We start from the raw sequence: 15,527 nt of genomic DNA on the forward strand, positions 1-15,527 counted from the left end.
AGCCTCAAAACTCTCAGTGGTCTTTTTAGACAGTGCTTGTGTTAGGTAGCCCTTACTTGCCTATGAAGCAATGTTTTACATGGTAGTAAGAAATACTTCCAACAGCCTCTTACCTTTATAAAGACTAGTTTTTTTTGTTTTTTTTTTTTTGTTTTTTTTTTTTAATGTTTGTTTATTTTTGAGAGAGAGGGAGACACAGAATCAAAAGCTGGCTCCAGGCTCTGAGCTGTCAGCACAGAGCCCGACATGGGGCTTGAACTCATGTACCGTGAGATCATGACCTGAGCCGAAGTTGGATGCTTAACCGACTGAGCCACCTAGGCACCCCCTATAAAGACTAGTTTTAACTCTCAATCCATATCACTGGCTGGGAGAACATAAATTTATGTTAATAGTAAAAGGCACTAGACATCACATATATATCTTCATATATGCCTTGTTTTTGCGTAGACAGTAAGGACTAATAACAAGGTTGCTTTTTTTTTTTTGGTAAATCTGACTCAGACACAAGAAGGAAAGCAGAGCCTGCCTTTGGAGGTCATGACCCTCGTACAGCTGTTCAGCTTCGAAGCCTCAGCACAGTATTAAAACGCCTCAAGGAAATCATGGAGGGGAAAAGCCAGGTACTTGAAAAGATCGTTTATCAAATATTTCTATGGGCCTCATGCCATACTCACTAAAACTGGCCTGAAAGAATGTCCAGTTAGTACTTCAGCTATGAATGTGTATTTTTATGTGTAAATTCTTAATTTTATAAATTTTTTTCTCCTTTGTGGTTAGTGCTTTTTGTTTTAAGTTAGTGCTTTTCTGTTTAAGAGGTATTTATTTAGCCCACCGTCAGCAAATAGTCTTCCATAGTTTCCTCAAGAAATTTCATTATTCATGTGAAGTTTTGGGGTCAAGCTTTATTTTTTTCTCATGGATGTCTAGATGGACCCAGCACCAATTTTGGTTTTGAAAGACCATTCTTTTTTTTCAACGTTTTTTTATTTATTTTTGGGACAGAGAGAGACAGAGCATGAATGGGGGAGGGGCAGAGAGAGAGGGAGACACAGAATCGGAAACAGGCTCCGAGCCATCAGCCCAGAGCCTGACGCGGGGCTCGAACTCACGGACCGCGAGATCGTGACCTGGCTGAAGTCGGACGCTTAACCGACTGCGCCACCCAGGCGCCCCTGAAAGACCATTCTTCACTGATGGCATTATAAATCCTGTCACGAGTCCACATAACATGTGTGCGGGTGTACCAGGGCTCTCTTTTCTGTTATATAGCTCCCGTTTTTTTCTATCCTTGAACTGATTTTCTGTCTAAAATTACCATAGTTTCAGAATAAATTTTGATGGCTGGTAATGTAAGTCCTTCAACTTTGTTTTTGTTTCAGATTGCCTTGGTCATTTTGGCCATTTCCATTCCCACATGAATTCTCGAAATGGTTTGTCAGTTTCTGCAAAAGAAACCTCGTAGGGTATTGATTAGCACTATATTTGTCATTGCATCTTTTCATATTTCCGATTTCGCATATTTTTATTGTTATAGGATAGCGACCTGAAGCAATACTGGATGCCAGACAGCCAATGTAAAGAGTGCTACGACTGTAGTGAGAAATTTACAACCTTTAGGCGCAGACACCATTGCCGCTTGTGTGGGCAGATTTTTTGCAGTCGTTGCTGTAATCAAGAAATCCCTGGAAAATTTATGGGCTATACGGGTAAATGCATTTCATTGAAAGTTTTACAGTTTTTAAAGATTGTAACTGTAAGTCGTTACAATACAGGACCAATGTGAAGCCAGTTTTTATTTTGGAGCTCCATGTGTGAGACATGGGGGACACAAGTGAGGGAGATACAGCTTTGTTTTAAAGGACTTTACAGTCAAAAAGTAGGTGGACATGTTCATAAATAACTAGGGTAAAAGATAGTGTGCCATAGGTGCTAGCAAAGACCATAGGAGTGTTAATATTTGTTAGACAAGATGGTTAGGGGACATTACTAATGTATATTACCACGAGAGTTTTCATTTTACAAAGTGCAGATCTTCCTTGAGTTGTATGATACTGTGCTTTAGAAAATTGCATCTTACTCATGTTCTTTCATGAGTTGTAGCAATATGGAGATTTAAAATTATATGTTGAAGCAGAAAAAAATAATGATGTGTGGATTTATACAGTGATTTGGGAGTGCAAGGTGGACAGAAGTTTCCAAAAAGAGAAACCCTCTCGGCGTCTCTCAAATTATTTTTGTTACCATGCAGATCTTCCTCTTAGCTTTACTCATTTTTTTTTTCCCATCACTAAACTGCTACAGATTTCAGAGTTCAGTTGTCTCTCATCAGGATTATGGCTATAGCCTTTAAAAGATTTTTTTTTTTTCCTTTAGTTTTTTGCTTTGTCTAATTCCTTTTCCACATTCTGGTCATAATTCTTTGTTAAATGCTAATTTGATCATGTCAGGATATTTCCCTGCCTGAAACCCTTTCAGAGCGACCATTACCCTTAGGATAAAATCCAGTCTTGTTAATATGGTTGGTGTGTCAGTTTCCCAGGGCTGCCATAACAAAATACCACAAACTGAGTAGCTTACAACAACAGAAATTTACTTTCTCACAGTTCTGGAGGCCAGAACTACCATAATGGCTCTCACTCCACAGGTCAGGGAACTAATGTAGAGATTCTGCCATTTGCTGAGTATGTTTATTCCAATTATATATTTGAGAACTGAGGAATAATGACAGAATAACCACTGAACCCACTAGAAGATGGATCTCAGCTAAAATGCTGTTGATCAGCTGACCTCTGTAAGCCCCTACTCTGACTGGCAGACTACAGTAAAATGTTGGGTCCCTTGGAATTAGTGTCACTTAAGAGCCAAAGTCCAGTAACTTCCCCAAAGTTTGACTGTTAACCTTTTTCTCAATGCACAGTCACCCTGATAAAAGGCTGTAGGTCCCTTTGGGGAAGGCTGTATACATTTTTGGCAGTGTAGCAGAGTTCTTCCTCAAGGGGACCCAGCCTTCCTGCTTCATTCATGGAATTCTAGGTCTATAAATGGCTCAAGTCTGAGAATTGAGGGGCCATGACTGTTTTGATTTAAGTTAGACTACTGTCCACTTGATCTAGAGTTCTTCTACAAATCAAGTAAGAATTTAGTGGACTGCCCATTGAATTCGCTTCTAGGAACACCATGATCAATGCCACAGGTCACTATAAGTCAGACTATTCTGATTGCTGCTTTGACTCTACTGTCTATTGTGGTATGCATGCCCACCTTGTCAATGGTGATGAAGTGCCACCACTTGGCCCCCGCCACCCTGGGATCTAATGGTCTCTGTTGCATTTAGGTTTTCCAATTCAGTGGCAGCAGTTTTCCCACTGTAATTTCTGACCTACAGAGAACAGTGACCACAAAGCTCTACAGGGATGCTGGGGCTCCCCTCACAAATTTATTTCTCATGGTCATGAAAGGCATAGGCTCCAGATCCTCCTGGATGAGTGAGCAGGTCTTGCTCACTCTTGACATTATAATCCTCTCTCTTGACATTATAATCTTGCTATTTCTTTGCATCCCTTCCTTCATTGTATACCAGGGCAGTTCTGGCCTTTGAGCTTCTTTTAGTATAAGCTGCTTTTGGTCCATGTTTCAGCCAGGCAACCAACCAACCAACCAACCAACCAACCAGACTCTTAGAGCCCTTTTTTTTTTTTACCCCTTAAGCTATGATATTCCATCCAGAATCTTTGCTTAGTGGGCTCATATCAAAAATCAGCTTGGTCCTACTTTATGTTCTTTCCACTGTTCTATATCTTTGATGTCTGCTTCCACACCTATTCCCTGAGTTTCTGTCCCTGTAAGTTAGAAAAATCATGTAGTTCTTTTGGAGTGTAGTGCACCTTCTCATGGGTCGCACTATACCTTACCTTTCAGGGCTTGTGGGGACTTGAGTCATGTTATAACTCTAGAAGCAAAGAGGGTGGTGGGAGTGGGTCCTGAGGAGAATAAGCAGTGTTTGGTAAGGTAGCAAACTCAGGCCATTTTGGATTTCTCAGGCAAAGCAGGGTTAATCTCTGACAGGGTGCGAAGGCTAAGAAAGGCAAAGAAGACTCAGCAGAATTTTGGGGTTTAGTGTCGCCCGCTTCATCAGGATCTTTTCATATATCCCCATTCTACTTTTCAGGATTCCATTCCTTCCTGATCAGTGCCCTTATTTTAGTAGCAGTCATACTACAAGATTAATAATTCAGTGTGCGTTGTAATTTAGCCACTTGCAGGATGAAACTCTTAGTTTGATTTTCAGCTCTTTTGCTATAGGAGATAGTGGTTTCTTTCAGGGAAGACATAGGAACTTCTAGGTAATTTGTACAGTTCTTGACCTGGGAATTTGACTTCCTGAGGTCATCCTTTTCTTTCCCCCACTTTGTCTAGTGCAGTTAGGAGCAACCAGTCTATCTCACTATACCTGCTAAATTGACAAAAATCTTTCAAGATAGGAGGCCCACCCACTTTATGGAGGGTAATCTTAATGTCAACAGATTGTGTAAGTTAATCATATCTATAAAAACCCTTCACAGCAACAACTAGACTACTATTTGACCAAACAAAGTTGACACATAAAATTAACCAACCCATTGCGAATGGGATAAGACATGCTGGATGCAATTGTATGTTGTAGTTGTGAATAAACGTAAAAGTACCCGGAATAATGTATGGCACATGGGAAGGGATGAATGAATATCGAACAGTTATTGGTGTAGTAGCAGTAATATCTCTGTATCTGTCATGTAACTTCTTCATTAGATGTGTCTTTCACCGCAGCCGACTGAGTTCTTTGGCGGGAGAGCTGTCTCATCGATCTTTGTATCCCATCACATAACACAGGCATGTGTTCAGCAGGCACTTGCTGATAAAGACTCTTCATGAAATGAAAACTTTCAAGTTCAGGCTTGGCTGTGTTGGTCTGGTCACTTTTATTCTGATCGCTGACTAGTTAAGGGAGCTCTCCTTAGAGTAAGAAACAAACCAAGCCTTTGTTGTGGGAACTTAAAGACCTTTCTGCAGGATGTGATTTCACTTCCTTACTGCAATTCTACTTTGGTCAGCTGATGGTGGTATGTCCTAACACTGTCATTTATCCCAGACTGGAGGTCACTTTTTGTAGTCCTGTTTGCAGTGGATATGTTTTTCTTTAGTTTTAATGCAACAAGTGGTATTTAATTTTGCTTAAAATATATGCACAACTTAACAAAAACTGAGCACTACATAGTTGTAGTGTTAAAATGAAAAAAACCTAAAACACCATTTATTAATGTTTATTTATTTTTGGGGCAGGGAGAGAGCATGAGTGGGGGAGGGACAGAGAGAGAGGGTGGTACAGAATCTGAAGCAGGCTCCAGGCCCTGAGCTGACAGCACAGAGCCCGATGCGGGTCTTGAACTCACAAACCATGAGATCATGACCTGAGCCAAAGTCGGCCGCTTGACTGAACCATTCAGGTGCCTCATAAAACACCATTTACTATACTTGGTAGTAATTATGGTAAAAACAGAGTACAGGTGCTTTTAAGAAATCTTCTGTTCCATGTCACTTCAGTTTTCTAATGCTAATGGTAAAAAAAATTAAGGTAGAATTGTTAAATAACATGTTATTTGGGAAGTTTAGTTATCTGACTTTTTTTTTTTTTTTTAGTACACTAAACTGTTACAAAATCAATCGCGTGAATAGTGGTTACAGAAAATCAGGGTAGAAATGAAAACATATTTGGGTGGGGCTGTGTTCTAAAAAAATTTACAATGTACGAGAGTATTAAATTACCTTGTTTGTTCTCTGAAGAATATTTCATTTCCATACTAACGTTCATTATAAGAATTTCTGTAATAGTTTGACCTATGTGCTTCATACTGTGTGTAAGCCCATATTCTGTTTGTTTTTACAATGGTGCCCCCTTGTGGAGGCCCCTCTTAGGACTTCACAATGGAGACCTCCGTAATGCTTTCCTCTTTTCCTCTTTTCTTGCCGAGGAAAAATATGTTGTTTTCATTTGTATTGGTTATTTACTCTATTTGAATTTTTTTTTTCCTTGAGCCTACTGCCCCTTGTTTCACTTTTAGAATCTTGAAAAATACATTTTTTTTTTGAAAAATACTCTTTTTTTTTTTAAGTTTATTTGTTTTTGACAGAGACAGAGTGTGAGCATGAACGGGGGAGGGGCAGAGAGAGAGGGAGACACGGAATCTGAAGCAGGCTCCAGGCTTCGAGCTGTCAGCACAGAGCCTGACGCGGGGCTCAAACTCACGAACTGCGAGATCATGACCTGGGCCAAAGTCGGACGCTTAACCGACTGAGCCACCCAGGTGCCCCGAAAAATACTCTTTTAAAAATAGAGTTTTCTAGTATCAGAGTGCTATTTTCTTAACTCATTAATAAATATTTGAGGTAATTTGGATGCGTGGGTGAATTTATCATAATGATGGTTTTTAAAATATATAAATGAGCCAACAAAATTATTTTGCATTTTTAAAACCTCTTTTTTGGTGGTCTTGAAGACGTTTTCCTGTTACTCGAGTAACTGTTAACCCAAGAATTTAATGTGTTGTGTTAAATTGTTATTGTTATCTTTTGAGTTAATTTTCTTTTTTTGTTTTCCCTCTTAGGGGACCTCCGAGCTTGCACATACTGTAGAAAAATAGCCTTAAGTTATGCTCATTCCACAGACAGTAATTCCATTGGGGAAGACTTGAATGCTCTTTCAGATTCTGCTTCCTCTGTGTCTGTACTTGATCCAAATGAACCTCGAACACCTGTTGGAAGTAGAAAAGCCAGCCGCAACATATTTTTGGAGGATGATTTTGCTTGGCAAAGGTACTATCACTTAACTACAATTTTATTTATATTTGAGAGCTACAGATAGTCTTGTGACCCATGAGAGCCTTCAGTTAATATTTATCTTCTTTTATTATTTCCTACAAATTCCCCACCTTTTTCTTTGGCTTTCTTCAAAAGGATCACAGAATGTTTATCGTGATTATATTGACTAATTAAGCTCTGCAAGAGGAGAGACTTTGTATCATTCTTGCTCACTGTTCTACCCATTGGCACCAAGAACAGTGCAAGGTGTATATATAATCTTGATAATGTTTCTTGAATAGGCAACAGAAGTTATTGGGATTAATGATTTCTTTTTGTTTTTAAGTTTATTTATTTTGAGAGAGGGAGAGGGGGAGAGAGCACGAGCCGGGGAGAGGGAGAGAGAGAGAATCCCAAGCAGGCTTTGCATTGTCATAAATCTTGAGATCATGACCTGAGCTCAGATCAGAAGTCAGGTGCTTAGACCAACTGAACCACCCAGACGCACCCTGAGATTAATTTCTAATGTAGCTTTCTTAGAGAAAGAGAATGCTCTTAAGGTCTCTAAGGTTTTATAATATGTGTAAATGGAATTATATTGCCTTCCTAAGGAACATTTCATGTTTTTCCATAGGTCTAAATATGCAACATCGCCTGCTAGTGAAGGATGTTATTAAGGTTAAGGTTAGAGATTAATTTCTAATGTAGCTTTCTTAGAGAAAGAGAATGCTCTTAAGGTCTCTAAGGTTTTATAATATGTGTAAATGGAATTATATTGCCTTCCTAAGGAACATTTCATGTTTTTCCATTGGTCTAAATATGCAACATCGCCTGCTAGCGAAGGATGTTATTAACTCTTAGAAGTTACCTGGAATTGTTTGAATTAGAATCATAAATTCATCAGTTTCTGATTGTTTTTTGTTAGCTAAGTTATATTCTTATGCGTAACACTAAATCTGGCCATGTCAAATAGCTTAGAGTTTTAATTAACTTCTTTCTTACAAGTTATTTTATCAATCACCCCTTAAAGGTATGAGGAATTAATACATAGCTAATGAAGTTAAACAGAAGTCAAGAATTACTATGTTATAGCTACATTCTATGTGTATGAATCTTAGGGACATAATGTGGAGCACAAAAGAAAGGCCCATATATAACAGTGATTATTTATGAGGTTCAAGAATATACAAAACCACACTGTCTAGGTATACAAACGTGGTAAACTTAAAGAAAAGGAACAAAATGCTATATACAAAATTTACAACCATAGTTTCATTCAGAGACCAGAGGGGAACGGGATTGGGTGGGGGAATATAAGCATCTCGGAGTCAGTGCTAATGGTGCATTATTATTTGTGGCATCATGATTCTTTATACATTACATGTATTTTATAAATTTTAAAGATTGATTCTACATTTAATAGAACAATAAAAAAATGTAGAAATTCTCAGTTCTTGCTTACGTTAGCTAGTAATGCCTTTTAGTTGTACCTGGCCCTATTGTGTGAGCCCAAAATTGGCAAGTATCTATCTAATAAACCAGATTTTGAAAGCTTCTTGAGAGATGTAGGATTAATGTCAAAGGTAGAATAATTTTAGTTCTGTGCTGATTGATGTTCATTCTCTTTTTGGTTTTCCCATCTCTGAGATAGGCACTGCTTTCTCCTTTTGACAGATGTAGAAGCTGAGGTTCAGAGAGATTGAGTGATGGACACAAGTTCATACAGCTAGTCAGATGGAGAGCTTGCACTTGGACCTAGGTTTGTCCGATTCTGCAGTGCTATTCCAGCGGGTTATGGGGACTGAGAATAAAATACATGAATTCAGGATTTTCCCCCAAGGTCACTTCAGTTTTGTGTATATGATTGATGAAGGAGTGCTGGGAGTACCCATCCAAGCAATGTATTATTTTAAGGGCATACTATATACTTAAACTACCAGTCTTTTGGCATTTGATGCACTTAATGTAAAAAAACATAGTTTCTACCTTAATTAAAATAAAATAAAACTGATGCATAATTTCATCATTGCAGGGGAAAACAATCAGCTTTTATTAAAAAAAATTTTTTTTTAATGTTTTATTTTTGAGAGAAAGGGAGACAGAGCACAAGTAGGGGAGGGGCAGATAGAGAGGAAGACAGAATCCAAAGCAGGCTCCAGGCTCTGAGCTGTCAGCACAAAGCCTGATGAGGGGCTCCAATGCATGAACCACGAGATCATGACCTGAGTGGAGCCGAAGTTGGGCGCCCAACCTACTGAGCCACCCAGGCGCCCCACAATCAGCCTTTAAATGTTAAAGCACTTCATTGAAATTGGATTTGCTTGTTACTGTCCCAAAGCATCTCCATATTTTTCTACTTTCTTTATAGTTTGATTCATCCAGACTCCTCAAATACTCCTCTTTCAACAAGGCTTGTATCTGTTCAAGAAGATGCTGGGAAATCTCCTGCTCGAAATAGGTAAGCTGCCAAATGAAAGCTTTATATTCTGTGTTTGAATTTTTCTTTTTTTCATAGTAATGAGAAGAACAAACAGATGAAAATGGGTGAGATTGATTGTTATACTTTCTTAGCTGTAAAAGCTGAATTAAACTGTTGTTTTCCCTTTTGCTAGTTAGCTCTGGCTTGCATTCTCTTCAGTGTCTCTTTTCTAGTATTTTCCACTGGCTTCAGATCTTGGAACCCACAGCCTCCTCTGTCTTCTAGCTTAGCAGATGGCCTTATTTTCTATTTCATAGGGAAGAGAGGAGGTAACAGATGGGCACTTCCTTAACTCTTACCACCACTTACCAACTTGATTACATTTAGAGCTCATTTTTTTTTTTTTTTTTTTTTCTTTTCTACCTCTTGACCAAGCTAATTCTCCATTTGTATTCTGGATCCCATCCCTGCTCATTTTTTATTAATTATCCTATTGATGTTTGTACATTAATAGTCATTTTGCTGACTTCTTACTGTTAGCATTTAAACAAACTCAGGTCACCTATTAAAAACAAACAAAAATTTCTCCTTTATGGTTCATCTCTAGGACCTATATTCTCAATTATTTCCTTTCTTCTTAGCCAAAGTCCTTGAAATAGTTGCCTGTAGTCATTCTATACCTGCAAACTTTCTCCTCAGTTTTCACCTTACTGGATCTTACTAATGTTCACACCTCTTCACTGAAAATGCTTTCTTTTTTACAAGCTTAAGTGTTGACTAAGTAGTTATAAACCTGGAGAACTAGACATCTGAATGACTATGGTTTAACATAGTTTCAATTTGTTCTTTCAACAAGTGTCATTAAGTACCCATAAACTAGATAGTGGAATACAGCAGAGAGTCAGACACAAAAATTGAAAGCACAAATAAGCAATAAAACATAGGGGTAGAGGTAGAGGTTGAGATGTTAAATAGTGAGGTCAGGGAAGACCTCACTGAGAAGGTGACATTTGAGCAAAAACCCAAGGATGTGAGGGAATGAACCATGTGGAATGTTCACCATGTAGAAGAATGTACCGCAAAAACAGGAAACGACAAATTCCTAGAAGGAGCACACCTGGCAAAGGGTAACAAGAGGTCTCGTGTACCTGGACTACAGTGTTCTTACAGTTAAGTGTAAGGACTTTGTCATTTACTCTGGGTGAAATGGGAAGCTACTGGAGAGTCTGTTTTAAAAAACTTAAAAAAGAATTTTTTTTTTAATGTTTATTTTTGAGAGAGGGAGAGAGAGAGAGAGCATGAGCGGGGAAAGGGCAGTGAGAGAAGGAATTAGAGGATCTGAAGTGGGCTCTATGCTGACAGCAGAGAGCCCAATGCAGGGCTCAAACCCATGGATCCTGAGATCATGAACTGAGCAGAAGTTGGAGCTTAACCAACTGAGCCACCCAGGCGCTCCACCCCTTAAGTTATTTTAAAAGGATCTTTATCTTTGACCTGGGGAGAGCAGTTTTTCAGTTAACACCTGGTTGTGAATGGCAGCCTTGTTATTAGCTGTGTTCTCTTAAATTACTTAATCTCTGATTCTTGATTTCTTTATATGTAGAACGGATTTACTAGTACCTACTCCATAGTGTGCCTGTGCAGATTAAATGAGTCATATAGTATCTAACTTACTGTAGATGCTCCTGCCTTTTTACGCTTTACATAGAAGCTAAAATTTGGGTTCAGTTTTTCTAAGTAGATGCTAACTAAATTTCTAGCTATAATTTTTTAATAAATAGAAGCTTGCTTGATGCTGTTGATATTCCACTTACAAATCATTTATCTGGTAACTTTGCCAAGAGACAAAATTAAGGATATTACATCAGAATATAAGAGAGGAAACAAATTTTCACTTTTTAATTGATCAAATTCAAAATATAATTGAAGATAACGTAGGTCTAATAAGAAGAAAGGAGTTATTTTGGGGGGGTAACATTTGCTTAGTGGGGTTCAAAGTTAGTATTTTATCAGAACATTATAGATGTTCATCTAAAGTCACTCTTAGTTTATCAGTTATAACAAAAACTGTTTAGTCTGTAGGCCATAGTTTGCTGTCGCTGATCTGCAAGATTATTTTTCATTTAGTCTGTGATTCTTTATATTTGTCAGCTAAAAAAACAAAAACAAACAAAAAAATCGCACACGAATTTTCAGCATTTTAACAAGAATTTGTATATGTTTTCTTTGAAATATTACTGATATATGAACTACATTTGTCATTACTCTCCTGTAATCTTTCCATAGTGCCTTTCCTTTACACTTATTCTGAGGTAGTTTTAAACTAACATAGAAGTTGGAAATACAGTATAGAGAATTTTTAGATAACTCTTCTGTCAGCTTCTCCCAATGATAATATCATACATAGCCATCATAACTGCATTTAAAAGTACCCTTAATGTTGGCAAGTAAGCATTTATTTAAAAATGAATTTTTGCTGTAATTGATCGATGAAGAATTTACAATTGTGTTTTCACTTTTTGTTTTTATTTCCAGATCAGCCAGCATTACTAACCTGTCACTGGATCGATCTGGCTCTCCCATGGTGTCTTCATATGAGACATCTGTCAGTCCCCAGGCTAACCGGACATACGTTAGGACAGAGACCACTGAGGATGAACGCAAAATTCTTCTGGTACTGGTCCAGTATCTTTGACCCATTGCTAGTTTGAGCATAAAGATTGTTTATTTTATTGATTTTTCTTTTTAAGAAACCTACAAAAAGCCACTTAGCATATAAGTTAATAGAGGAAATAAAGTTTTTATTATAATCACCTAAGAAAGTGGTTAAGCATTGCATGCTCATATATTTGTATTAATATTTGCTTCACCCCTTTCATCTGGGAAGATCAGAATTCAGGTATCTATATAATAAGAGTTCCACTTTTAGTTAGGTCCCAGATTGCTTTTAAACTTTGAAAGATGTTTTGCATACACATGAAATGCTTTGCGTACATTTACTATTGTGTGTTTATATGAGATAATAATCAGTTGTTTATTGAATTTATCTGTGTGTCAGATAACCGTGTTTAATCCTGTGAGTGACTTAAAGAAATGAAAATGGCTTCTGTTCTCAAGCTTACAATTCAGAAGGTAGATTTGAGGCTGATGGACAGGTCCTAAATAGCAAAACAAGTAATACTTTAATAATAAGAAATACAAAGATCCTTAGTAGTGAGGGAGTCAGGAAAGGCTTTCAACTGAAGGGCTTGACCTGGACCTTGAAGGATGGAATGGATTTAGGTAAGGCAATGAGGAAAATAAATCTTGTTTAAAGGTGTGACAGAGTATAGAGGTGAAAAGGAACATGACATTTTCCATGGACCAAAGTAGGGTTTATAAGTTAGGTGAGGTTGGGGGAGAGATTAAGTTAGAGTCTGTGGGCAGTGAGAATGGAAGTTACTTGGGGTCACCTGGTAGAACATGGTGAATTCAGCCTTTACAAGTTTAGATTTGAATCTGTAGGTGCTGGGAGTGTTTTTGAGCAGGGAGTAATGCACTGAAGGCCTTTCTTCAGGAAAATTCACCAGACAGCTAGGTATAGGTGAGAATGGTGAGAAGCTGGTGGAGTGAAGGGCCCAAGAAACAGATTAGTGTGACTGATGATTGTGTCCTCTCCCTTGCCCTGTCTCCAGTGAGGAGTATGCAGTGTTGTACTTAGATAACTAGGGGACTGATCATACACGCCATTGACTGAAAAAATTGATTAGGAATGGTGGTTCTTAAGAGAAAATGTTATGTTTGAAATTAGATGAGCTGAGTTCAAGCTGTTCCCCATGCACGTCATTTCTATTAAATCAAGGGAGTTAGCTCTGACAAATTCAAGTTGAATTTCCTTTTATGAGTCTAAAAATCACAGGAGAGAATTTGAAAAGGTATGTCATATCCTTCTCAGGAGTAATTATTTGCTTATAATGTGATTTTAGGACAGTGTTCAGTTAAAGGACCTGTGGAAGAAAATCTGCCATCACAGTAGTGGAATGGAGTTTCAGGATCACCGTTACTGGCTGAGAACGCATCCCAACTGCATTGTGGGAAAAGAATTAGTCAACTGGTTGATCCGAAATGGGCACATTGCTACAAGGTAATGTAATCTTAAGAAAGACTTTTTGACATTTATTTATTTATTTATTTATTTATTTATTTATTTATTTATTTATTTATAATGAGGCTATAACATTGAGATATAAGTAAGAGGAGCAAATGTTATGTTTTGTGAATAGGGTGCTATTTGTTTCTGCATTTGGTGCTTAGGGTGCTAATTAGTCACCCCTTCTCCCTCCTGGCTTTTAGATAGTGGCAGATAGATGCAAGGAGCCAAATGGGGTCGCAATTTACCTTATTTACTAAAAGCAGAAGTTTGTAGTAATTCCCACAACACAAAGCTCTCTGATTAAGCAGGATTGGGGAATGTAGCTAGATATTAAAAGCACAGTGGATTCTCCTGCTACTGTTCCCTAATCTGGACATTACAACCTATCTTGGGAATTGAGTCCATAAGTCATGCCTGGAGTGTCCTAGCTCGCCTCATGATTCATTTGTGAAGAAGAGACAGGTCCTGTTACCTTTCAAGATATCACATCCCTAAGCTGTTCTACTTGATTAGATTAGCTGCTTCTCCTTTCCTGGGAAGAAACAAGTATGTAGGAAGAGAGAGTAAAAGGGTTAGCAGTGAAGCCCTGGGTTCCAGTTGTGCCTGTATTTCTCTTAGTTTTGTGCCTTTACTCAGTTTATTTAATCTCTCTGAGACTTAGAGCTCTCAATTCCAATGTGAGGAAAATATATGGTCCTGTGAAGAAGCCCTGAGGATATTATTTCATAATATGGGCTAAAGAGCTTTATAAATTGCAAAATGCCGTATAAATAAAATGTGTTGTGTCTATTTCATGTATTTATGTATATATATTTCATACCTATGTCTGTAATACGTGGTATTGTCATCTCATCAAGACTGTAAGCTCCTTGAGGGCAGGAACCATGTTATCCTTTTTTTTTTATTCTAGTAAGTACAGAGGTATGCTCGCACTGAGCACTTGAGCACTTCATACATGTTTGTTGTAAATAAAATTAGTTTTTGGTAGGACTGCCTTATCAGCAGGTTCTCCTTTATTCTGGTATCTGGAAAAATCTTTTAATATAGCTCCAGGTCTTGCTTCTTTTACCCCTCACCTCTCCATGGACCATCTGAAATTTCAACTGATTAGAATGGAAAGAAAATTCATCTTGTTTCTCATCTTGTACCTGTGAAATTATCCTAACTTTTAAAAGTTTTAATTTTTTGGTCTTAATTCAGGGCACAAGCTATAGCAATCGGACAAGCCATGGTCGATGGACGTTGGTTGGACTGTGTCAGTCATCACGACCAGCTTTTCAGGGATGAGTATGCGCTGTACAGGCCATTGCAGGTAGTTTTCCGTGTCTGCCAGTGAGCACATAGCTCGCTTGGGAAGTCTTTCTTGATCAGTGGGAATAAAAAGTAGTTGAATTACTCACAGATACATTTTCCTAACATGTTTTCTCTGTTGTTTGAAAGTTAAACACAGGTTTACTTGGTAGCAGTGGTATGAAAAACCAATTGGAATGAGACACTTTTCAATTGGTATGGCTTTTCTTAAGCTTGACCCTGTATTATCGTTGCCTGTTATTTACCTTTAATGGTTTTCAGTTTTACTGTGCCTGTGGTTTTAGGACTAAGAGAGAGTATACGTAATTAAACGATTGAGAAATTTTAGTATCACCCATGCAGTAGATTTTGACGCATTAGCAGTATTGTATAGCAATGGTAAAATGATGGGTGTGTATATGTCTTTTAATTAGGGAAGTGGAAATTATTTAAAATAGAACTTTTTAAGCAGATAAGCTTTCACTTTTGGTTTATGTTAATTTGTTGTGTATAATGTTTAGTCGTACCTTTGTGAGCTAAAAGTGGAAACTCAGAGGTCAGAAAAGACAAAGGTATGGTATTATTTGTTAAAATTTAACAGTTGCTTTCCAGAATGTGTCCTAGCATTGACATAGGATTAGAATAAATTCTAAGCCATGTTCACTCTCAGGACTAAAAAGGTGGAAATGAAACACTATAAAATCTGTATATTATGTTCTGCTCATAATGTGCTGCCTAAATCTACTGATTAACGAGAATTATAATTTTAAGAGTGGAATTGTCAGCATAATGTTGGTTTGCAACTTAGTTTGTATTAATTAGTTTATTCTTATGTAAATCTCTTTAGTG

At 37.8% G+C, this 15,527-nt stretch overlaps 1 protein-coding gene across 12 annotated transcripts in view; it reads left to right on the forward strand.

The window, feature by feature from the left end:
• The window catches only part of PIKFYVE (phosphoinositide kinase, FYVE-type zinc finger containing), an 87,835-nt gene that overhangs the window by 15,395 nt on the left and 56,913 nt on the right, over window positions 1–15,527 (forward strand). For all 12 annotated transcript variants that reach the window (XM_019838563.3, XM_019838561.2, XM_045034404.1 and 9 more), the window contains 7 exons: window positions 505–623; window positions 1,538–1,709; window positions 6,645–6,852; window positions 9,206–9,295; window positions 11,792–11,930; window positions 13,222–13,379; window positions 14,589–14,700. In XM_019838563.3, the coding sequence (XP_019694122.2) occupies window positions 505–623; window positions 1,538–1,709; window positions 6,645–6,852; window positions 9,206–9,295; window positions 11,792–11,930; window positions 13,222–13,379; window positions 14,589–14,700 (998 nt within the window). The remainder of the gene's footprint in view (window positions 1–504; window positions 624–1,537; window positions 1,710–6,644; window positions 6,853–9,205; window positions 9,296–11,791; window positions 11,931–13,221; window positions 13,380–14,588; window positions 14,701–15,527) is intronic.

Source organism: Felis catus, chromosome C1, assembly GCF_018350175.1.
Source record: "Felis catus isolate Fca126 chromosome C1, F.catus_Fca126_mat1.0, whole genome shotgun sequence".
NCBI classification, from domain to species: Eukaryota; Metazoa; Chordata; class Mammalia; order Carnivora; family Felidae; genus Felis; species Felis catus.